Source organism: Staurois parvus, unplaced genomic scaffold, assembly GCF_062004578.1.
Source record: "Staurois parvus isolate SC_StPar_1 unplaced genomic scaffold, SC_StPar_1.0 ptg000431l, whole genome shotgun sequence".
In the NCBI taxonomy this organism is placed as follows: domain Eukaryota; kingdom Metazoa; phylum Chordata; class Amphibia; order Anura; family Ranidae; genus Staurois; species Staurois parvus.
In genome coordinates, this window is record NW_028318227.1 from 909,678 (window position 1) to 934,601 (window position 24,924).

General features: G+C 47.9%; 1 protein-coding gene across 3 annotated transcripts in view; it reads left to right on the plus strand.

Moving 5' to 3' along the window:
• PLCB4 (phospholipase C beta 4) overlaps window positions 1-24,924 on the plus strand; it is a 569,741-nt gene that overhangs the window by 364,320 nt on the left and 180,497 nt on the right. For all 3 annotated transcript variants that reach the window (XM_089687591.1, XM_089687592.1, XM_089687593.1), the window contains exons 9-12: window positions 9,885-9,964; window positions 19,677-19,730; window positions 24,150-24,231; window positions 24,521-24,621. In XM_089687591.1, the coding sequence (XP_089543717.1) occupies window positions 9,885-9,964; window positions 19,677-19,730; window positions 24,150-24,231; window positions 24,521-24,621 (317 nt within the window). The remainder of the gene's footprint in view (window positions 1-9,884; window positions 9,965-19,676; window positions 19,731-24,149; window positions 24,232-24,520; window positions 24,622-24,924) is intronic.

Genomic DNA, 24,924 nt, shown 5'->3' on the forward strand with positions numbered 1-24,924 from the left:
TTGCTCAAAAAAGTCCAAAAACACCAGTTTGCGGCATTTTACCTCGTTTTTCAGTGTTAGAGCATTTTTACAGCTAAAAAACTCGAGAAACTCACTAGTCCTGGGGGTTTTTTTCCAGCCATAAACGTTGATTCCAATCTGTGTGCATAAACACATACAGTCAGGTCCATAAATATTGGGACATCGACACAATTCTAACATTTTTGGCTCTATATACCACCACAATGGATTTGAAATGAAACGAACAAGATGTGCTTTAACTGCAGACTTACAGTTAGGAATTACAACAGTTTTCATATGTACCTCCCACTTGTTAAGGGACCAAAAGTAATGGGACAATTGGCTTCTCAGCTGTTCCATGGCCTGGTGTGTGTTATAACCTCATTATCCCAATTACAATGAGCAGATAAAAGGTCCAGAGTTCATTTCAAGTGTGCTATTTGCATTTGGAATCTGTTGCTGTCAACTCTCAAGATGAGATACAAAGAGATGTCACTATCAGTGAAGCCATCATTAGGCTGAAAAAACAAAACAAACCCATCAGAGAGATAGCAAAAACATTAGGCGTGGCCAAAACAACTGTTTGGAACGTTCTTAAAAAGAAGGAACGCACCGGTGAGCTCAGCAACACCAAAAGACCCGGAGGACCACAGAAAACAACTGTGGTGGATGACCAAAGAATTCTTTCCCTGGTGAAGAAAACACCCTTCACAACAGTTGGCCAGATCAAGATCACTCTCCAGGAGGTAGGTGTATGTGTGTCAAAGTCACCAATCAAGAGAAGACTTCACCAGAGTGAATACAGAGGGTTCACCACAAGATGGAAACCATTGGTGAGCCTCAAAAACAGGAAGGCCAGATTAGAGTTTGCCAAACGACATCTAAAAAAGCCTTCACAGTTCTGGAACAACATCCTATGGACAGATGAGACCGACATCAACTTGTACCAGAGTGATGGGAAGAGAAGAGTATGGAGAAGGAACTGCTCATGGTCCTAAGCATACCACCTCATCAGTGAAGCATGGTGGTGGTAGTGTCATGGCGTGGGCATGTATGGCTGCCAATGGAACTGCTTCTCTTGTATTTATTGATGATGTGACTGCTGACAAAAGCAGCCGGATGAATTGTGAAGTGTTTCGGGAATATTATCTGCTCATATTCAGCCAAATGCTTCACAACTCATTGGACGCCTCTTCACAGTGCAGATGGACAATGACCCAAAGCATACTGCAAAAGAAACCAAAGAGGTTTTTAAGGGAAAGAAGTGGAATGTTATGCAATGGCCAAGTCAATCACCTGACCTGAATCCGATTGAGCATTTCACTTGCTGAAGACAAAACTGAAGGGAAAATGCCCCAAGAACAAGCAGGAACTGAAGACAGTTGCAGTAGAGGCCTGGCAGAGCATCACCAGGGATGAAACCCAGCGTCTGGTGATGTCTATGCGTTCCACACTTCAGGCTGTAATGGACTGCAAAGGATTTGCAACCAAGTATTAAAAAGTGAAAGTTTGATTTATGATTATTATTCTGTCCCATTACTTTTGGTCCCTGAACAAGTGGGAGGCACATATGCAAACTGTTGTAATTCCTACACCGTTCACCTGATTTGGATGTAAATACCCTCCAATTAAAGCTGACAGTCTGCAGTTAAAGCACATCTTGTTCGTTTCATTTCAAATCCATTGTGGTGGTGTATAGAGCCAAAAATGTTAGAATTGTGTCCATGTCCCAATATTTATGGACCTGACTGTAGGATAACATGCTGGGGGGGGTTACTGGCTGTAGAAAAAAAAACCCGTCAAAAGCCAAAAACAGCCGCTGTAAAAACATGTGCATGAGGACGAATGCAGGCCATAGACGCAATCATTGGTGGCAACAGAACGACCGATTTTTCATTTTTCGGCCAAAAAATCGGCCGATAAACGAACCGTCTATGGTCTGCATTATAGAGAGGTTTGTGCCTTTCCAAATCCTGTCCAATCAGTTTAATTTACCCCAGGTGGACTCCATTCAAGGTGTAGAAACATCTGAGCAACGATCAAGAGAAATGGGAGGCATCTGAGCTACATTTAAAGTGTGGTTGCAAAGGGTCTGAATACTTACCCTAGGTTCACATCTGTGCGGGTGGTGCCGCTGCGGATCCGCACGAAAATCCGTGCAGCTGCACCACCCGCACAGAGAAATGCAGACCCGTGGGCGGGTGCCATTAGTTCTAATGGCACGCCGCCCGCACTGGAAAACGCAAGCGTAATGGGAACTGAGGTTCCCGTGCGGGCTGCGTTTTCCAAAGAAGTGCAGGGACTTCTTCCCTGCGTGTCACGGGCACAGGAGTCCATTCAAATGAATGGGCTCTTGTGCCTGTGCAAAACGCGGCCGGCACGGTCGCATATATGTGAACCGGGGGTCATGCCAGTGTGATATTTCTTTTTTTTTAAATTCTGTTTTCGCTTTGTCATTATGGGGTACTGAGTGTAGTTTAATGAGAAAAAGAAATTAATTTAAACAATGAGCTGTTACTTTCCCCACAGCTAAAAGAAACAAAGTTTCCTTTAGCTCGGGGGAAAGTGACAGCTCATTCTCTGAGCTATAGTGAAGAAGGAAAAAAAAAAAGGTTGGTAATTGCATTTAAAAACCGACACTGACATATAGTGACAGCCAGTGAGGGAGCCTCTCGGTATATACTGCTCCCTTACTGTATACACTGCTCCTCTCCTGCCCCCTCCTTGCACACTCTGCCCCCCCCCCCCTTCAAAGATGGCCTGTCACTCATATGCTATCACATAAGGGACTATTGGTCCCCTATGTGATAGCAATAAAATCATAATGTAAAAAACAATATATTTATATATACATGAAAGTAGAAGAAAAAAAAATTGGAACCTCCCCACCCCCACATACGTAGACTTTTCGGTTCGGTTTTTGGCCGCATGCATTCTGAATTTGCAGCATCGGTTTCGGCACCAGAATTTTCATTTCGGTGCACCGCTAGTCCATGGCTTTTGTAAGATCTTTAAGTCATGTTGAATTCTTTCCAAGATACATGTTTTTTTCTCTTTTATGCCTTTTGAACTGTTATATGATACGTGGTATGGAGGTTTTTCTTTTGACTTCTATCTTTTTCTGCCATGTACCATGCATTTCTTTGAACATCTTTGAAATTCTTTGAATACAAAGTTTTTGACTCACGAGACACTGCTATAGACTTCTCTGAAGTTCCTATAAATTGCTGGAGACTGCTGCCAAGAGACTGAAAGACTGCTACTGTATTGAAACTCAAAGAGTACGTAAACCCCAACAAGGAGCTCCTCTTATTTGTTACCTTTTGGTCTATTCGTTATCTAATTGGAAGCGTTTGTTTAATACCTGTTGGTCTTGTCAGAGAGTCTGTTTAGCCATCTCGGTCCTCATCCCAGGACTACATATCAGTTGGTTTATATGCTTTGCAGAGGTAGACAATGGGAGCGGTTAATTATTTTAACACAGCGGTTCTCAGCTGCTGGGTTGCGACCTGCTTACTACTGGGCCACAGTCTCCCTCCTGTCAAGCCACGGCTTTCCTCCTTCTGGACCAGGGCCTCTCTCCTGCTGAACCATGGCCTTCCTCTTGTCGGGCCAGGGCCTCCCTCTTACCGGGCCACAGTCTCCCTGCTGCTAGGCCATGACCTTCCTCCTGCTGGGCCAGGGCCTCCCTCCTACTGGGTCACAGCCAAACCCCCTACCGGGCCAGGGCCTCCCTCCTGCCAGGCCAGTGCCTCCCACTTACTGAGCTACAGCCTCCTTCCTGCTGGGCTAGGGCCTCTCTCCTTCCAGGCCACAGTCTCCCTCATGCCAGGCCATGGCCTTCCTTCCAGGCCAGTGTGTCCCTCCTACTGAGCCACAACCTCCTTGCTGCTGGGCAGGGCCTCCCTCCTTCCGGGCCACAGCCTGCCTCCTGCTGGGTCCCTTGCCAGGCTAGTGCCTCTATCCTACTGAGCCGCAGTCTCCCTCCTTCTGGACCAGGGCCTTCCTCCTGCCGGGCCACGGCTTCTCCCATTACCCGCACTCTGCATCCCCCAAACTCTGCATCCCTTGCATCTCCCATTACCCGCACTCTGCATCCCCCATTACCTCATACTCTGCATCCCCCATTACCCCATACTCTGCATCCCCCATTACCTCTTACTCTGTAGTCCTTGTATCTCCCATTACCTAATACTCTGCATCTCTCATTACCCGCACTCTGCATCCCCCATACTCTGCATCCCTTGCATCTCCCATTACCCCCACTCTGCATCCCCCATTACCACATACTCTGCATCCCCCATTACCCCATACTTTGCATCCCTTGCATCTCCCATTACCCGCACTCTGCATCCCCCATTACCCCATACTCTTCATCCCTTGCGTCTCCCATTACCCACACTTTGCATCCCCCATTACCCCATACTCTGCATTCCTTGCATCTCCCATTACCCACACTCTGCATCCCCCATTACCTCATACTCTGCATCCCCCATTACCCCATACTTTGCATCCCTTGCATCTCCCATTACCCACACTCTGCATACCCCATTACCCCATACTCTGCATTCCTTGCATCACCCATTACCCGCACTCTGCATCGCCCATTACCCCATACTCTGTAGCCCTTGCATCCCCCATTACCTCATACTCTGTAGCCCTTGCATCTCCCATTATCCGCACTCTGTATCCCCCATTACCCCATACTCTGCAACCCCCATTACCCCATACTCTGTAGCCCTTGCATCTCCCATTACCCCCACTCTGCATCTCCCATTACCCCCACTCTGCATCCCCCATTACCCCATACTCTGTAGCCCTTCATCTCCCATTACCCCCACTCTGCATCCCCCATTACCCCATACTCTGTAGCCCTTCATCTCCCATTACCCCCACTCTGCATCCCCCATTACCCCATACTCTGTAGCCCTTCATCCCCCATTACCCGCACTCTGCATCCCCCACTACTCTTTAGTTTGCATCCCTGTTAGACCTCACTCTGCACCCCCTGCCCTGTGCTGCTGTGCACGACTGATAGCTCTGAACCTCTCTTGCTGTGAGCCCGCCGGACATGTCCATGCAAGGTGTGGTGGATTCTGGGAGCTGTAGTCAGAGAGAGATGAGGAGCAGAGAGTGGGGGGACCAGCGGGATGGGAGGATGGAAGCTTCTGAGCTGCCCACAGTGGGATGCATTAGGTCAGCAGGGGGCCCTGTACAGGAAGGTTTCCTAAACCCCCCTCAGTGGTCCTGCCCGATGCCTTCAGCTTGCTCCATTAGAGTGCCTGCAGGTCATTTGCAGGCTGCTGTTCTGCTGCAGGACTCCGGCATGCACCGTATTGTTTTGCACTATGTATGATTTGACTCTACAAGCTTGTTGTATACTTCAATGCAGATCATTCTTCCATTCCATTGTGTGCATTGGATTTGCCATAGAGAATATATTCAAAATGCACTACTTGTAGGGCTTCATTTACTAAAGGCAAACAGCCTGCTCTCTTTGCAGGAGAATTTTCCTTTGCTTACAGCCTATTTGCCTAAATCACCCTCTTCACTACCAATCGGATTTCAGTTGGTGGGTTGTGATTGGTTCCCAGGAGATACTGACATTGCACATCATCGATGCACCGTACTCCCTTCATGGGTACCGCTGCATTATTTTACCAAACACAGAAATGGGGAAAAAAAAAACGAAATTCCCCACGCTAATGGGTTTAGTACATCATACAATCTCCCTGCTATTTCTGGAAAAGAACAGGAATTCCCTTCTAGGCCTAGGGGAGGAATGCCTGAAATATCGAATTCTCAGATTCTGGCTTTCCTCGTGGCTCTAGAAGGCTGGGATCTGCAGATCTGCCAAGAAAACAAGTACACCGAGTTCTCCCGGCGCTATTAACATGTATTGTGCTATTAACATCCACTCAGCTAGATGACGAGCCGCTTTCAACTTCCATTTGGAAAATGAAATTGCCGAGATTTGTCAGAGACCAGACTTTCTGTTTTTTTTTTTTTTTTGGCTGGCAGAAAAACACGTTAATAGATCCAAACAAGCTTCACAAACCAGAACAGAGAGCAGGTGGGACAATAGTTCACGGGACGACGGAAATGTGATGACCACTATATATTTCTATATATTAAATATTTCACTTTTATAACAGCAAATACCCTACTGCAGCTAGCATGATTAGTCTTTCCTTCTGCCATGTGTGCATGCTAATCGCACTGTTTTCTGGCCATCACATTTGTGCCTGTCCTGACCTCAGCTGACCTTCTGACCATTGTGTTGGTTCTTTCTGCTAGGAACTTGTCCTCCAACCACCACACCCTCACCTCTGCTTCTGTTATGACTACTGGACCTGTGCTGCCTGCCATTACGTCAGCTTATTTCCTGACCACCTCACCTGTACTGCCTGTCTTGACCTCCACTTGCTTATGACCAGCGCACCTGTACTTTCTGCTATGACCTTGGCTTGTCCTATTCTTACCTCCCCTGTGCTGCCTACCCTCACCTCAGCTTGTCTTCTGACTACTGTGCCTGTACTGCCTGCTTGACCTCAGCTTGTCCAATGACCACCTCGCTGGTACCTGCCTGCCCTCACCTCAGCTTATCTTCTGACGTCTATACCTGTACTGCCTGCCTTGACCTCAGCTTGTCCTCTGACCCCAGCACTTGTGCTGCTTGCTCTCACCTCATCTTATTTTCTGATCAGCACACTTGTATTGCCTGTCCTGACCTCAGCTTGTCTTCTGAGCACCGCACCTGTCATTTGTACTATGACCTGGCCTTGTCCTATTGTCACTGTATGCTGATTCTCTGACCTCAGCTACATCTTCTGACTATCGCACCTATGCCGATTCTCTGACCTCAGCTACATTGACTATCGCACCTATGCCGATTCTCTGACCTCAGCTACATCTTCTGACCACCGAACCTATGCTGATTCTCTGACCTCAGCTATATCTTCTGACCACTGCACCTATGCTGATTCTCTGACCTCAGCTACATCTTCTGACTACCGCACCTATGCTGATTCTCTGACCTCAGCTACATCTTCTAACTATCGCACTTATGCCGATTCTCCTGACCTCAACTACATCTTCTGACCACCACACCTATGCTGATTCTCTGACCTCAGCTACATCTTCTAACTATCACACCTATGCTGATTCTCCTGACCTCAGCTACATCTTCTGACTACCGCACCTATGCTGATTCTCTGACCTCAGCTACATCTTCTAACTATCGCACCTATGCTGATTCTCCTGACCTCAGCTACATCTTCTGACTACCGCACCTATGCTGATTCTCTGATGTCAGCTACATCTTCTAACTATCGCACCTATGCTGATTCTCTGACCTCAGCTACATCTTCTGACCACCACACCTATGCTGATTTGCTGACCTCAGTTATATCTTCTGACCACCACACCTATGCTGATTCTCTGACCTCAGTTATATCTTCTGACCACCACACCTATGCTGATTCTCTGACCTCAGTTATATCTTCTGACCACTGCACCTATGCTGATTCTCTGACCTCAGTTATATCTTCTGACCACTGCACCTATGCTGATTCTCTGACCTCAGCTACATATTTTATGCCGATTCTCCTGACCTCAGCTACATCTTCTGACCACCGCACCTATGCTGATTCTCTGACCTCAGCTACATCTTCTGACCACCGCACCTATGCTGATTCTCTGACCTCAGCTACATCTTCTGACTACCGCACCTCTACTACTTGTCCTTTTGCTTGTTTTCTGACCACTGCGCTTGTGCTACCTGTCCTCCCCTCCGCTTCTATTCTTACCACAGCATTTGTACTGCCTGCCCTAACTTCCAATTCCAAAGGATGTCGGATACCAACTGTCACTTCCCAGGATTCGCCCAGTTTTCCATCATCCCACCAGTGCTTCATGTGACACTTATACCGGCGAATATTCTTTTTCCTTACTAATATTACAGTTTTTCTTGGCAGACCTCATTGCTCAGGAATGTTTAGTTGCTGAGTGTTTTGGTGATGATTATATGAAATGTTATTAAATGTTTTTATTAATAGAATGTGCAGAATGTCTTTTATTTAAGCAGCCAGTCACTAATCCTATATTAGTTTATGTAGCCGGACAAAGGAAAGCAAATGTGATTGATTTTGGGGTAACTGCACATTACTTTTCTTTGCATGCAATAAAATTCACGTCTGCTGTACTCTATACCGACAACAGTGTAAAACAAAAAATTAAAGGCGTATTAAACCTGAAAAACAAAAATGTCATTAATTACAGCGTATCCATCCTTACACGTGGTGTCTGCATTAGTTTTCACTTTTAGACTTTTTTTTCTATTTACTTTAACAGAGTCCCCTGTACATCAGGTTCCCCATTGACTACCCTTCACATTTGTTTTCCCAACAAAGTTCCCATCAGAGACTTCTCTTACATCAGAGTCCCCATGAGAGTCCCCCTTACCTCATGGTTCCCATCAGAGTCCCCCTTACATCAGGTTCCCATCAAAGTCCCTCCTTGCATCAGAGCCTTGTTACATCAGGGTCCCCATCAGAGTTCCCCTTTACATCAGGTTCCCATAAAACTCCCCCCTTACATCAAAGCCCTGTTTCATCAGGGTTGCCATTAGAGTCCCCATTAGAGTACCCCATTACATCAGGTTCTCCATCAGTCCCCCTTCAGTTAGGTTCCCCATCACAGTCCCCGCTTACATCAGAGTTCCCACTTACATCAGGGTTCCCCCATACATCAGAGTCCCCCATTACATCAGGATCCGCATCAGTCCCCGCTTAAGTTAGGTTCCCCATCAGAGTCCCCCTTTACATCAGGGTTCCCATCACAGCCCCCCCCCCCCAATATCAGGGTCCCCATCAGAATTCCCCCATACATAAGTGTCCCCATTGGAGTCCCCCTTTACCTCAGAGTCCCCATCAGAGTATCCCATTACATCAGGTTCCCCATCAGTCCTCTTTTCAGTTAGGTTCCTCATCAGAGTCCCCCCTTACATCAGAGCTCCCCTTTACATCAGGGTCCCCATCAGCTTTCTCCCCTTACATCAGAGTCCCCATCAAAGTTCCCCTTTACATCAGGGTTCCCATGAAAGTCCCCCCTTACATCAGGGTCCCATTTACATGAGGTTCCCCATCAGTCCCCCCTTACATCAGAGCTCCCCTTTACATCAGGGTCCCCATCAGCTTTCTCCCCTTACATCAGAGTCCCCATCAAAGTTCCCCTTTACATCAGGGTTCCCATGAAAGTCCCCCCTTACATCAGGGTCCCATTTACATGAGGTTCCCCATCAGTCCCCCCTTACATCAGCGTTCTCCCCTTACATCAGAGTCCCCATCAAAGCTCCCCTTTACATCAGGGTTCCCATGAAAGTCCCCCCTTACATCAGGGTCCCATTTACATGAGGTTCCCCATCAGTCCCCCTTACATCAGAGTTTCCCCTTACATCAGAGGTGGAGGCCATAGGCAGCTTCCGCAGACCTTAATCCCCAATCAGTGCCCATTGATGATATGCCACTGACCTTAGTTAGGAACCAGATCAAATCTTGTAGTGGTCCGGGCCCTAGTTTGGGGGCCCCTGATATAAATAAATGGGCAGGAACGTCGCACTTTGTCACAGTTGGGAGTCCTCTTGTGTTTATGTGACACATAATGACGTCTGGCACAGGACCGTGTTGTGTCTGCATATCGCTTCCACTTGTTATTCTTCTGTCCTGAGAATTTGGTTATTTTGGAGGAAAACAAATGTGTAGCAGCTGAATGTAAACCAACATTCCAATTGTGACATGATCTGTAAATGTGTTGCCTTTGTTGCTCGGTATGTGTTCAATGGAGCGATCTTCCTTATCTGTATTGTGTGTTTGTCTGTCTTCCAGCAATGGGTAGAAGGGCTCAGATCTATCACGCATAACTTTAGAGCCAACAACGTCAGTCCAATGACATGTCTCAAAAAACAGTAAGTGTCTTCCGTGTGTCTTCTGCTTTGTTTTCTATAAAACTGTATGTGACATTGTTTGCTATTATGGGGGGGGGCAAAAATTATATACCCCATGTGTTATTTTGGGGGGGGGGGGTGCGTATTACAAAAGAAACCTACCTTTAGCTATAAACAAACAAAAACAGTCCACAAGTTCTGGTATAAAACAAAAGTTTCGGCTCACCGCCCTTGTGAACTTGTCCCACAACAAGGTCTATAGTCCCCACTTGCTCCAGGCCTCCAGAAAAGGTCACAAATAGCCAAACAGCCCATAGGTCCTTCACACTCGTGTCTTCTTACACTCCACACATCACCTCATGGACACTTACGCAGGCCATAGACGGGTCGAAAACCGGCCGTTTTTTTAAGAATAAAAACGAAAAATCGGTCGTTCAATCAGCCGACGTTACCACCAACGGTAAAAAAAAATCGGTCGATTTTCGTCCCGTCTACGTCCGACATTTAACCCCATAATTAGTTCTGTCCCTGCAGAGAGCTCCGCTATTATATTTGACATGAAAAAGTCTTGCGGTTGAAACATTGTATCCATTTCGGATACAGATGTTTTTATTCGGATACAAATGGATACATTTGTTGCAACCGCAAGACTTTTCATATAAAATATAATAGCGGACTGGAATTCTTCTTCTTCTTTCTTCCTTCTTCTTCCCAATGAGAGGAGCAGTGCCCCAAGGGCCAGATAAAGGTAAGCAAAGGGCCGCATCTGGCCCACTGGCCACAGTTTGGTGACCACTACTCTAAAAGATCGGACTCTCCCTCTGTCACACCACATGTCGCTGTCCGGAGGATTGCATGAGGCCGATATCCAGATAAATTCACTTACTCAAGCTAGTTCTATGTAAATCTTTTAATGAATGGGAACCGGATTACGTTTTCTTGGTTCTAACGTCTACAGGGGCTTCAGTCTTAAGGACTTTGGAAGTCCTAAACTAATTTCTCATTTATCATCAAATGATTTGTCATCTCAGCTTGGGAAAGACTTTTATTATTATTATTATTATTATACAGGATTTATGGCGCCAACAGTTTGCTCAGCGCTTTACAATATAACAGGAGACAATACAGCAACAATACAGTTCAATACAAGAGGGTTAGGAGGGCCCTGATCCTTGGAGCTTACAATCTAAGTGTAAGTAGTAACTGTGGGGGATGGACTGGTTGGAAGAGTAGAAGATTCCCTGAAGAGATAGGTTTTCAGAGATCGCCTAAAAGTGAGCAGAGTAGGCGATAGTCTGATAGACTGGGGTAGAGAGTTCCAGAGGAAGGGGGGCTCTAGAGAAGTCCTGGAGATGAGCATGGTAGGAGGAATAGAAGATTTCATTATTAGCTGAGGGCAGGATAGGCTTCCCTGAAGAGATAGGTTTTCAGAGATCGCCTAAAAATGAGAAGAGTAGGCGATAGTCTGATAAATTGGGATAGAGAGTTCCAGAGGATGGGGGAGGCTCTAGAGAAGTCCTGGAGATGAGCATGGTAGGAGGAATAGAAGATTCCATTTATTGGCTGAGGGCAGGATAGGCTTCCCTGAAGAGTTAGGTTTTCAGAGATCGCCTAAAAGTGAGCAGAGTAGGCGATAGTCTGATAAATTGGGGTAGAGAGTTCCAGAGGATGGAGAGGCTCTAGAGAAGTACTGGCGATGAGCATGGTAGGAGGAATAGAAGATTTCATTATTAGCTGAGGGCAGGATAGGCTTCCCTGAAGAGAGAGGTTTTCAGAGATCGCCTAAAAGTGAGCAGAGTAGGAGATAGTCTGAAAAATTGGGGAGGAGAGTTCCAGAGGATGGGGGAAGCTCTGGAGAAGTCCGTGAGCAAACTCTTGTAAATCCTTTTTCAAATACAGGGAAAAAATATTGCATTAGATGTTATGTAACAAACCGCGCTTCCCCGGTTTAGGCTGTGTTCACATCGATGCATTTTTTTAGTGCTTTTTGCAGAAACGCACTGCAGTCCGTTCACCATGGTTTCCTATGGAACATGTTCACATCTATGTTTTTTTGAGCGTGGAGGTTCCCCTCAAAATCCAAACCAGACCCAAAGGGCTTGGTATGGATGGGGGAGGGGGCTTTTTTTTTTTTTTTAATTGCCGACAATTCTTTTTACATTCAGTTGTCAGCCGGGACCCCCGCTGTCAGCTGAAACATTAACACGTGTTTTCACCACTAAAATACCGCCTGGCCTCATAATATAACTCCTGCCGCATTTTCGGAGCTGTGTGGTCAGATGCCGCTTAGTGAATTGCCTCCTCCGTTTGAAGTTAGTGGTCGAACGTTTGTTAGGTTCAAATGTTCGACTGCGAACCGAACAAGGGGGGGGGGGGGTTCTGCTCATCACCAATCTGCACATGTGCAGCCGTTTAGATGCAAGTCTACACTTGAGCCTTGCTGGGTCAGACTTGTTCTCATGTGCCGCTGCCCACACTGCCCCTCTGAAAAGCAATTCACAAACGTGTTTGACAGGCAGCAAGGCGACACTGGGGTTAATTTACTGAAGGCAAGTAGGCTGTGCACCATACAAGGTGCAGTTGCACTCTGCAAAGTGCAATTGCTCCAGACTTTCGTAAATGAGATAAAGATTCACTTTGCAAGGAATACCCAATCACGTGCAAGGAAAATCGAAAAAAAAAAGCACTTTTGCTTGCACGTGATTGGATGATGGAAGTCAGCAGAGCTTCTGCTCATTTATTAAGGTCTGGAGCAACTGCAACAGTCTATTGGCCATTAGTAAATCAACCCCAATATGTCACCTCCTAACCACCGGGTTTAACTTAGTAAATGTTGCGCCACCACGCCTAGGCACATCTGTGCATGCGCAGCAGTTTAGATGCAGGTCCAAACTAAGGCCTTGTTCACGTGTGCCCCAGCCCTTGCTGCCCCTCTGAAAACCAATATGAGGCTGTTGGACAGGCGTCAAGGGCACAATATGTCACCTCCTAACCACTGGGTTTAACCTAGTAAATGTTGCGCCACCACGCCTAGGCACATCTGTGCATGCGCAGCAGTTTAGATGCAGGTCCAAACGAAAGCTTTGTTCACGTGTGCCCCAGCCCTTGCTGCCCCTTTGAAAACCAATATGAGGCTGTTTGACAGGTGTCAAGGACACAATATGTCACCTCCTAACCACTGGGTTTAACCTAGTAAATGTTGCGCCACCACGCCTAGGCACATCTGTGCATGCGCAGCAGTTTAGATGCAGGTCCAAACGAAAGCTTTGTTCACGTGTGCCCCAGCCCTTGCTGCCCCTTTGAAAACCAATATGAGGCTGTTTGACAGGTGTCAAGGACACAATATGTCACCTCCTAACCACTGGGTTTAACCTAGTAAATGTTGCGCCACCACACACCACCACATGTGCACAGGTGCCGATCTGTCCAGTAGGGGGGTTCCTCTTTTAGTTTGTCTTTCCCAATCCAACAGACTCTCTTTTTCTCTTCTTCCGTCCTTCTTTCTCTGTGGGAGGGACTAACCCATGTAATAAAACGGCATTATCTATGATTGTACTATGCTGATCGTTTTATGTGTTTAATTGGCGTCCTTCTTATTTTACCCTGTTACTGCCCCATGCAACACATATGTGCGGCTTCAAAAAGGGGCGGGCTTTAAGGCCCCCACCTCGCACAAATGTCTCGCTGGGTGGCTGATGTTTCTGTGCCGGGAGCGCGCTCACAGCAGAGAGACTGAGCTGTCAGAGACAGCTCATGGTCCCCACTGACGATCAGTTGCTGGCGGGACTGGCTGACAATTGTGTGACCGCTGTGACAGCCAATCACAGCGGTCACATGATCCGCGGTCCCTCCACCCTCCCCCATCCCAGGCATACATAGCCTATTAAAGGGACGCCGGGGCTGGGCAGGAAGGGGTTAAAAAAAAGACCGAACAGCTCTCTTCTTTTGAACACTAAAATTGTTCCTCAGTTGGATCGTTCCGAGAGGAAACAGATGTCTTTCTGCTGCCAATAGAGGCCGGTGGTGTTCGGCGGTCATACATATTTTCCCAGAACTCCCATGGCCCGGGGTCCTCAGAACACGACCAGGACTCCCGCACGATGGCTCAGTGTGATTCTGGGGGTTAGTTCTGAGACTGCTATCTGGAAGGGCCACAGGGGCCCCAGAGGAAGGCGGCACAGCTTCACAGCCCACTGCCCTTCACTTATTATCGAATGAAGTCCAATTGAGGGAGAAAATAAAAGTATAAGTAACACATTATTTTATATCAGGGGGGCTCCGAACTTCCCTCCTTACATCAGGGTCCACATGAGAGTCCCCCCCCCCCCCTTTATACTAGTGTCTCGATCAAGTTCCCTCTTACAGCTCATTCTTCATCAGAGCCCCCCCCCCCCCCCTTACATTGCATTGCTCATCAGAGTCCCCCCTTACGTCATAGTCCCCATCAGAGTCCCCTCTCACATCACATTCCTCATCAGAGCCCCCCCTTACAATGCACTGCTCATCAGAGTCCCCCCTTACGTCATAGTCCCCATCAGAGTCCCCTCTTACATCACATTCCTCATCAGAGCCCCCCCCTTACATTGCATTGCTCATCAGAATCCCCCCTTACGTCATAGTCCCCATCAGAGTCCCCTGTTACATCACAGTCCCTATCAGAGTCCTCCCTTACATCACAGTCCACACCAGAGTCCCCCCCTTACATCAGGGTCCACATGAGAGGGCCCCCCACTTATACTAGTATCTCCATCACAGTCCCTATCACAGTCCCCTCTTTCATCACATTCCCCACCATAGTCCCCCCCTTACATCACATTCCCCATCAGAGTCCCCTCTTACATCACATTCCCCACCATAGTCCCCTCTTACATCACATTCCCCATCAGAGTCCCCTTCAGAGTCCTCCCTTACATCACAGTCCCCTTCAGAGTCCTCCCTTACATCACAGTCCCCTTCAGAGTCCCCCCTTACATCACAGTCCCCATCAGAGTCCCCTCTTACATCATATTCCCTATTACAGTCCTCCCTTACATCACAGTCCCCATCAGAGTCCTCCCTTCCATCACAGTCCCTGTCAGAGTCCTCCCTTACATCACAGTCCCCTTCGGAGTCCCCCCTTACATCACAGTCCCCATCAGAGTCCCCTTGTACATCACAGTCCCCATCAGAGTCCCTCCTTACATCAGGGTCCACATGAGAGTCCCCCCCCATACTAGTGTCTCCATCACAATCTCCTCTTACATCATAGTCCCCCCTTACATCATATTCCTCATCATAGTCCCCCCTTACATCAGTCTCCATCAGAATCCCCCCATGCATCAGGGACTTCATCAGAGTCCCCCCTTCCCCCTTCCACCAATGTGATCATCAGATTCCCCCCCACCCCGGTATCTGCATCAGGGTCCCGGAATTGAAGTCTGGCCATGGTGGACAGAGCCGCGTACTAGTCACATAGTCTTTATATTCATGAATGTAACTTTTTTTCTTTCATTCTTCTATGGAAAGCCGTTTGTGTTGATCGTTTTATTTGCAGCGATCTTCTCCAGTGATAATAAATGACCTCGTATTATGATTTGTACAAAAAGTGAGGATGTGTAGATTTGCCGCATTCCGCGTTCCCCGTGATCTCAGAGTCATCCAGGCGGTAGGGCGACATTCACACTAGTGATTTAGGCCAGTGTCGGATCAGAGATTGCCGCTGCGGCTCTCAGTGGTTGGGTGCGGCTCTCGGTGGTTGGGTGCTGCTCTCGGTGGTTGGGTGCTGCTCTCGGTGGTTTGGTGCTGCTCTCGGTGGTCGGGTGCTGCTCTCGGTGGTCTGGTGCTGCTCTCGGTGGTCTGGTGCGGCTCTCGGTGGTCGGGTGCTGCTCTCGGTGGTCTGGTGCTGCTCTCGGTGGTCGGGTGCGGCTCTCGGTGGTCTGGTGCGGCTCTCGGTGGTCGGGTGCTGCTCTCGGTGGTCTGGTGCTGCTCTCGGTGGTCTGGTGCGGCTCTCGGTGGTCGGGTGCTGCTCTCGGTGGTCAGGTGCTGCTCTCGGTGGTCGGGTGCTGCTCTCGGTGGTCGGGTGCTGCTCTCGGTGGTCAGGTGCTGCTCTCGGTGGTCGGGTGCTGCTCTCGGTGGTCTGGTGCTGCTCTCGGTGGTCTGGTGCGGCTCTCGGTGGTCGGGTGCTGCTCTCGGTGGTCGGGTGCTGCTCTCGGTGGTCTGGTGCTGCTCTCGGTGGTCTGGTGCGGCTCTCGGTGGTCGGGTGCTGCTCTCGGTGGTCTGGTGCGGCTCTCGGTGGTCTGGTGCGGCTCTCGGTGGTCTGGTGCGGCTCTCGGTGGTCTGGTGCGGCTCTCGGTGGTCTGGTGCTGCTCTCGGTGGTCTGGTGCTGCTCTCGGTGGTTTGGTGCGGCTCTCAGTGGTTGGGTGCGCCCCCCCCCCCCCGGTCACACTGGATGTGATTTGCATGCCATGCGACTTGCAAATCGCATGCCAAGTTGCACCCTATTGTCCGCAATTACAGTGTTCATATTTGTGTGGTTTCTGACTCGGTCGGAGCCGCACCGATTCCTAAAGTAGTAACCTCCCCCCCACCAGTCACATCAAACCCAACTTTGAATTTGTGTGGAGTGGGCAGCACAGTGGCTAAATGGTTAGCACTTCCGCCTGGCAGTACTCGGGTCGTTGGTTCGAATCCCAGCCACAGCACCACCTGCCTGGAGTTTTCATGTTCTCCCTGTGCCTGCGTGGGTTTCTTCCGGGTACTCCGGTTTCCTCCCACACTCCAAAGACATGCTGGCCCTAAATTGTCCCTAGTATGTGTATGTATGAATGTGAGTTAGGGACCTTAGATTGTACACCCCTTGAGGGTTAGGGACTGATGTGAATGTACAATATATATGTAAAGTGCTGTGTAAATTGATGGCGATATATAAGTACCTGAAATAATAAATAATAATAAGTCGCACAATTTCAAAGTCAGGTGACATGCCGATTTCAGATGTCTGGCAGATCGCATGTGAAATCGGCAGGTCCCTCGACTTTGAAATCGTGCGACTTCGCTGTAAGTCGCACAATTTCAAAGTCAGGTTTTGATGTGACCCGTGGGGGGGGCGGGGTTACTGTAGATAAAACATCATATTTAATCAATTTATATAACAAAAATATAATAATTTAACCACTTGAGTTTCAGAAGGTTTCCCCCCCTTCGTGAACAGGCTATTTTTTTACTATTTAGCACTGCGCACTAGCACTAACTGGCAATTGTACGGTCATACAACACTGCACCCAATTGAAATTTCTGTGTTTTTTTTTCTCACAAATAGAGCTTTCTTTTGGTGGTATTTGACCACCAAGTTATTATAAACTAAAAACAACTGAGAAAAAAGGAATAGTGCCCCATTATTGGTGTCAGTGGGAGGAATAGTGCCCCATTATTGGTGTCAGTGGGAGGAATAGTGCCCCATCATTGGTGTCAGTGGGAGGAATAGTGTCCCATCACTGGTATCAGTGGGAGGAATAGTGTCCCATCATTGGTGTCAGTGGAAGGAATAGTGCTCCATCATTGGTGTCAGTGGGAGGAATAGTGCCCCATCATTGGTGTCAGTGGGAGGAATAGTGCCCCATCATTGGTGTCAGTGGGAGGAATAGTGCCCCATCATTGGTATCAGTGGGAGGAATAGTGCCCCATCATTGGTGTCAGTGGGAGGAATAGTGCCCCATCATTGGTGTCAGTGGGAGGAATAGTGCCCCATCATTGGTATCAGTGGGAGGAATAGTGCCCCATCATTAGTATCAGTGGGAGGAATAGTGCCCCATCATTGGTGTCAGTGGAGGGAATAGTGCCCCATCATTGGTGTCAGTGGGAGGAATAGTGCCCCATCATTGGTATCAGTGGGAGGAATAGTGTCCCATCATTGGTGTCAGTGGGAGGAATAGTGCCCTATCAGATCAGTGGGGGAGGAATAGTGCCCCATCATTGGTGTCAGTGGGAGGAATAGTGCCCCATTATTGGTATCAGTGGAAGGAATAGTGCCCCTTCATTGGTGTCAGTGGGAGGAATAATGCCCCATCATTGGTATCAGTGGGTGGAATAGTGCCCCATCATTGGTGTCAGTGGGAGGAATAGTGCCCCATCATTGGTGTCAGTGGGAGGAATAGTGCCCCATCATTGGTGTCAGTGGGAGGAATAGCACCCCATCATTGGTGTCAGTGGGAGGAATAATGCCCCACCATTGGTATCAGTGGGAGGAATAGTGCCCCATCATTGGTGTCAGTGGGAGGAATAGTGCCCCATCATTGGTGTCAGTGGGAGGAATAGTGCCCCATCATTGGTGTCAGTGGGAGGAATAGTGCCCCATCATTGGTATCAGTGGGAGGAATAGTGCCCCATCATTGGTATCAGTGGGAGGAATAATGCCCCATCATTGGTGTCAGTGGGAGGAATAGTGCCCCATCATTGGTATCAGTGGGAGGAATAGTGCCCCATCATTGGTGTCAGTGGGAGGAATAGTGCCCCATCATTGGTATCAGTGGGGGGAATAGTTCCCCATCATTGGTGTCAGTGGGAGGAATAGTGCCCCATCATTGGTATCAGTGGGAGGAATAGTGCCCCATCATTGGTGTCAGTGGGAGGAATAGCATCCCATCGTTGGTGTCAGTGGAAGTCAGTTGGTGTCAGTGCTTCGTATCAGTGAAAGGAAAAGTGCCCCAAGGATTGGATAAAAGCAAGCAAAGGGCCACATTCGGCCCATGGGCCGCAGTTTGTCTGGGGCGATCAAGGGGTTAAATGTGTGCCTAACTGTGTGATATGTGTGTGATGTATGTAATGTGTATATTGTGTGTAATGTGTGTAATGTATTTAATGTGTGTAATGTGTGTGATGTGTATATTGTATGTAATGTGTGTGATGTATGTAATGTGTGTAATGTGTGTGATGTGTGTAATGTGTGTGATGTGTGTAATGTGTGTGATGTGTGTAATGTATGTAATGTGTGTGATGTATGTAATGTGTGTAATGTGTGCTGATTTTACTAATAGATCTCTTAGTTTCTCATCCCTGCTTTGTACCTGTAATAAAAAAAAAAACGTTCTGTTTGCACAGAGCTCTGTGTTGATTATCAACACAGAGCTCTGGGCTGTGATTGGACACATCTGATCAGCAGGTCCCGGGCGTGAATCATTGGTGAGGACTTGGTAACAGGCTCCCAATGTGTACAATTACAGCGAGTGCTGGGAGGGAGGGGGGCGCACATGCACGCGATCAAAATCTGGAGGCAGGCAGCAAGGAATGGATACATCGCTTTGCCTTTGCAGGCAGTACACTGCGGGTGGGCGGTCCATGATTGGCTAAAATAGATTCAGGAAAATACCACATCAGGGCCAATATATTGATCTGATGACCATAGTCAATGAGGATTATACCTATGCTCATCGGCTCCATCTAGTGGCCATGATGCAGCTTTTTCCTGATTCACTCTATATATCAATACCATTTGTCAGGGAGAGAAAAGAGCCGAATTGTGTTGAGTTTTGCCCCCATTTGCACAGAACGAGTGTTGCTCGGGCTGACAAGTCTAATAACTCTGCAATTTTTTTTATCATGAACACACCCATATGTGAGAACGCAGACAGTTGTGTGTATTTTCACATATTGGATACAAATTAATAAAAAAAAAGAAAAGCAAGGAAAGCGATTTGTCTCGTTACATTATTCACATGCGATTTTATAATTTAGCTTTTTTTTTTTTTGTTCCTTTCAGCTGGATGAAACTTATGTTCCTCACCAACATCAATGGGAAAATCCCCGTCCGAAGGTAAGAGGTGAATTCATGTCTGAACGTTTCTCCGTCGCCAATACAGGAAATGTTCAAATATACCAAATGTCAGCGCTGGAGATGGAAGAGGGGGCGGGGTTTACTGAAGGCCAATAGACGGTGCACTCTGCAAAGTGCAGCTGCTCCAGAGTTTAGTAAATGAGGGGAAGCTTCACTTTGCAAAGAATAGCCAATCACGTGCAAGGAAAAAAAAAACAGCATTTTTGCTTGCACGTGATTGGATGATGGAGGTCCCCAGAGCTTTTACTCATTTACTAAGCTCTGGAGCGACTGCACTTTGCAGAGTGCACCGTCTATTGGCCTTCAGTAAAGAGGTAAGTACGTTCTGGCGCACAGGGGGACGGCGGCCAGCTTGCATGTGTCCTATACTCTGTCCCAGAGTCCCTATTGTTAGTGATCATCAGCCCCGGTGGAGGCCATCCTCAGCGATTGGCCAGCTCTGTGTTAAGAAATGAAAAGAAGAGGAGGGGGAGGGGGGCGCCACCAAAGTGCAGTATTTAAATTAGGTGTTTATTCACAAAAGATTAAGGGCCGGTTCACACCATAGAAAGGCAGTCCAGAGGCGTTCCGGATGGGTTTCTGCATGTGTGGTTTTGGCACGTTTTTGATGCATTTCGGTTCATTTTTTATCTTTTTTCTTCAATTTAAATAGGGACACGCGTTCCAGTGCGTTCTTGATGCGTTTCAATTCACTTTTTCCCCTCTTTTTCTTCACTTTAACCACTTCCTGTCCGGACACTTTCCCCCCCTTCCTGTCTGGACACTTTCCCCCCCTTCCAGTCCGGACACTTTCCCCCCTTCCAGTCCGGACACCTTCACCCCCTTCCTGTCCGGACACTTTCACCCCCTTCCAGTCCGGACACTTTCACCCCCCTTCCAGTCCGGACACTTTCCCCCCCTTCCAGTTCGGACACTTTCCCCCTCTTCCAGTCCGGACACTTTCCCCGCCTTCCAGTCCGGACACTTTCCCCCCCTTCAAGTCTGGACACTTTCCCCCCTTCCAGTCCGGACACTTTCACCCCCTTCCAGTCCAGACACTTTTACCCCCTTCCTGTCCGGGCACTTTCACCCCCTTCCAGTCCGGACACTTTCCCCCCCTTCAAGTCTGGACACTTTCCCCCCTTCCAGTCCGGACACTTTCACCCCCTTCCAGTCCAGACACTTTTACCCCCTTCCTGTCCGGACACTTTCACCCCCTTCCAGTCTGGACACTTTCACCCCCTTCCAGTCTGGACACTTTCACCCCCTTCCAGTCTGGACACTTTCACCGCCTTCCAGTCCGGACACTTTCACCCCCTTCCAGTCCGGACACTTTCACCCCCTTCCAGTCCGGACACTTTCACCCCCTTCCAGTCCGGACACTTTCACCTCCTTCCAGTCCGGACACTTTCCCCCCTTCCAGTCCGGACACTTTCACCCTCTTCCTGTCCGGACACTTTCACCCTCTTCCTGTCCGGACACTTTCACCCCCTTCCAGTCCGGACACTTTCACCCCCTTCCAGTCCGGACACTTTCACCCCCTTCCAGTCCGGACACTTTCACCCCCTTCCAGTCCGGACACTTTCACCCCCTTCCTGTCCGGACACTTTCACCCCCTTCCAGTCCGGACACTTTCACCTCCTTCCAGTCCGGACACTTTCACCTCCTTCCTGTCCGGACACTTTCACCCTCTTCCAGTCCGGACACTTTCCCCCCTTCCAGTCCGGACACTTTCCCCCCCTTCCAGTCCGGACACTTTCACCCCCTTCCAGTCTGGACACTTTCACCCCCTTCCTGTCCAGGCCAATTTTCAGCTTTCAGCGCTATCACACTTTAAGTGACAATTGCGCGGTCATGCAACACTGTACCCATATGAATTTTTTTGCATTTTTTGAGACAGATAAAACTTTATTTTGGTGGTATTTATTCACCGCGGGGATTTTTATTGTTTTTGCTATGTAAATGAAAGTCCAAACATTTTGAAAATGTTTTTCTTATAAAATTTTGCAAATAAATAATATTTCATCATAAATCTTGGCAAAAAATTTATTCCGTTATCTTTTTATTAAAAAAAAAAAATAACCCAAATTAGTTTATAACCAAAAATTATAATTTTTAAGCATTTTTTTTACATTTTTATTTTATTTTTTTTTTATATTATTAATGTTTTGGTTTTTTTGTTACATACTGTCAACCCAGCAGTAGTGTCACCATGGTGACACTGTACTACTTGTGGGGGGTGATGAAGATTTTTTTTTTTACACTGATTGCTTTTACACCCATAAAGGCTGTAAATCAATCATTTCTCCTTCTCTCTCGGTGCATTCTTGCAGTCATTAAGAAATACTGAGTGAGCTGTGATTGGTCACAGCTTGTCACATGGTACAAGGCTGTTGTGAATAGCCCTGTACCATGTGATCTCTGTGATCATTCACAGATTTCACACGTAGTAAGCAATGATGTCAGAAGTGACATCTTGCTTACTACTCTGCATGTGATCACTGATTGGTCAATGAGTGATCACATGATCAGGACCTTGCACAGAGGTCCCATACAATGATCGGCGTTCCACTGTGTCCAGAGGACACAGCGGGCACCAGATTGCGGTGCTGCACGCTCCCAGGGAGCGCACACAAGCAGGGAGCTGGGAGGCCGTTTATATACATGGGCCGGACGGGAGGTGGTTAAAGAGGGAAATGTGCGTTTTTGATGCATTTCGGTTCATTTTTTCCCCCCTCTCTTTTTCTTCAATTTAAATAGGGACATGTGCGTTCCAGTGAGTTTTTGATGCGTTTCTGTAACAAAATTTTATGATACCCCAGTGACACCAATACAGTGATCAGTGCTATTAAAAAGCACTGACACTGTACTAATGGCACTGGGCAGGAAGGGGTTAACATCTGGGGCCATCAAAGGGTTAATTGTGTGCTGGGAGTGTTTTACTAGGGAGACATGCTGGCAGTAGAGAGGCCTGTGTTGTGTACATATGTACATACAGACCTCTCACCCGTCAGTTCCACACGGTGATCGCCGGGTGCCAGTGGGGAATCTCCAGCCAGGACCCGGTGATCAGCATTTGTAGCCCCAGTGGCGGTGGCGGTGATATTCCAGAGGTTCTGCCTGTCACCCCTGTGTCCGCCCCCCTCCTTCATTCATGGAAGACCAACTGTCACTTCCTGCTATAAAAAGGGCCCTATGGGTGGAGGGGGTGGCCTTTCATTGCTCTGCCCCTCCTCCCATCACTGAGTGCCATTCATTGTACAACTTCTAGGAATGGAGGAGGGGTGGGAATGTATCCAGCCTGTCCTAGTCACACTGTATATAACAACATAGCCACCCTGCCCAGGTCACACTGTATATAAGAACATAGCCTTGCCCTGGTCCCACTGTATATAAGAACATAGCCTTGCCCTGGTCACACTGTATATAAGAACATAGCCACCCTGTCCTGGTCACACTGTATATAAGAACATAGCCGCCCTGCCCAGGTCACACTGTATATAAGAACATAGCCGCCCTGCCCAGGTCACACTGTATATAAGAACATAGCCGCCCTGCCCAGGTCACACTGTATATAAGAACATAGCCACCCTGCCCTGGTCACACTGTATATAAGAACATAGCCACCCTGTCCTGGTCACACTGTATATAAGAACATAGCCTTGCCCTGGTCCCACTGTATATAAGAACATAGCCTTGCCCTGGTCACACTGTATATAAGAACATAGCCTTGCCCTGGTCACACTGTATATAAGAACATAGCCTTGCCCTGGTCGCACTGTATATAAGAACATAGCCACCCTGCCCTGGTCACACTGTATATAAGAACATAGCCTTGCCCTGGTCACACTGTATATAAGAACATAGCCTTGCCCTGGTCCCACTGTATATAAGAACATAGCCTTGCCCTGGTCACACTGTATATAAGAACATAGCCACCCTGCCCTGGTCACACTGTATATAAGAACATAGCCACCCTGCCCTGGTCACACTGTATATAAGAACATAGTCACCCTGCCCTGGTCACACTGTATATAACAACATAGCCACCCTGCCCTGGTCACACTGTATATAACAACATAGCCACCCTGCCCTGGTCACACTGTATATAACAACATAGCCACCCTGCCCTGGTCGCACTGTATATAAGAACATAGTCACCCTGCCCTGGTCACACTGTATATAAGAACATAGCCCTGCCCTGGTCACACTGTATATAACAACATAGCCACCCTGCCCTGGTCACACTGTATATAAGAACATAGCCACCCTGCCCTGGTCGCACTGTATATAACAACATAGCCACCCTGCCCTGGTCCCACTGTATATAAGAACACTGTTTATTTTTCTGTATTTTCTATGGAATCTCCCTTGGCATTCATCCTGTAACATCTCTCCTCTCCCCTCCCCCCCCCCCAGTATCACACGAACATTTGCATCTGGAAGGACGGAAAAGGTCATCTTTCAAGCGCTCAAAGACATCGGTTTTCCGAGTGGAAAGGTACTTATTTCATGGCGGTCGGCACACTTCTTCTCGCATTTGCCGGGCGCGGCATTTCCACGGCAGATAAAAAGAAGGTTTAAGAAAAGACTTAAGAAGTCGGTCAGTCAGACAATCCCTCGGCATCCGTCCAATAGAACCCCCCGCCAGTCACCGCTCCTCGACAGACGAATCTATTTCTAGGAATTCATTCTAAACTAAAAAAAAAATATTTGATCATTTCTAAAAATAATTTTTTAAAATATTAAATCATTTTTCATTTCTTAGTTTTTTTGCCGTTGTTTTGCAGAATGACGACATCGAGCCCTCGACATTTACATTCGATAAATTTTATGAGCTTACACAGAAGATTTGTCCTCGAACGGACATAGAAGAGCTGTTTAAAACAATGTAAGTCGGTTTCTTTTATATCGATATAGAACTGCTGTCAGGACCTGAATCACCTGCTGGTGGCACTGTGCTTCCCAGAGCGGAAGGTGGTAGTACCAGTGTCCACCAGCAGGTGTCTCCCAGTACCAAGCAGATCCCACTAATCAGTCTCCACCTGATGCTGGCTGTTCAGAGATACCTGCTGGTGGACACAGGAACTACCTCCTTCTGCTCTGGGAAGCACAGTGCCACCAGCAGGTGATCCAGGTTCTGACAACTCTGTATACTTTTGGGTCAGCTTATGGAACGTTCGTTGCGTATAAA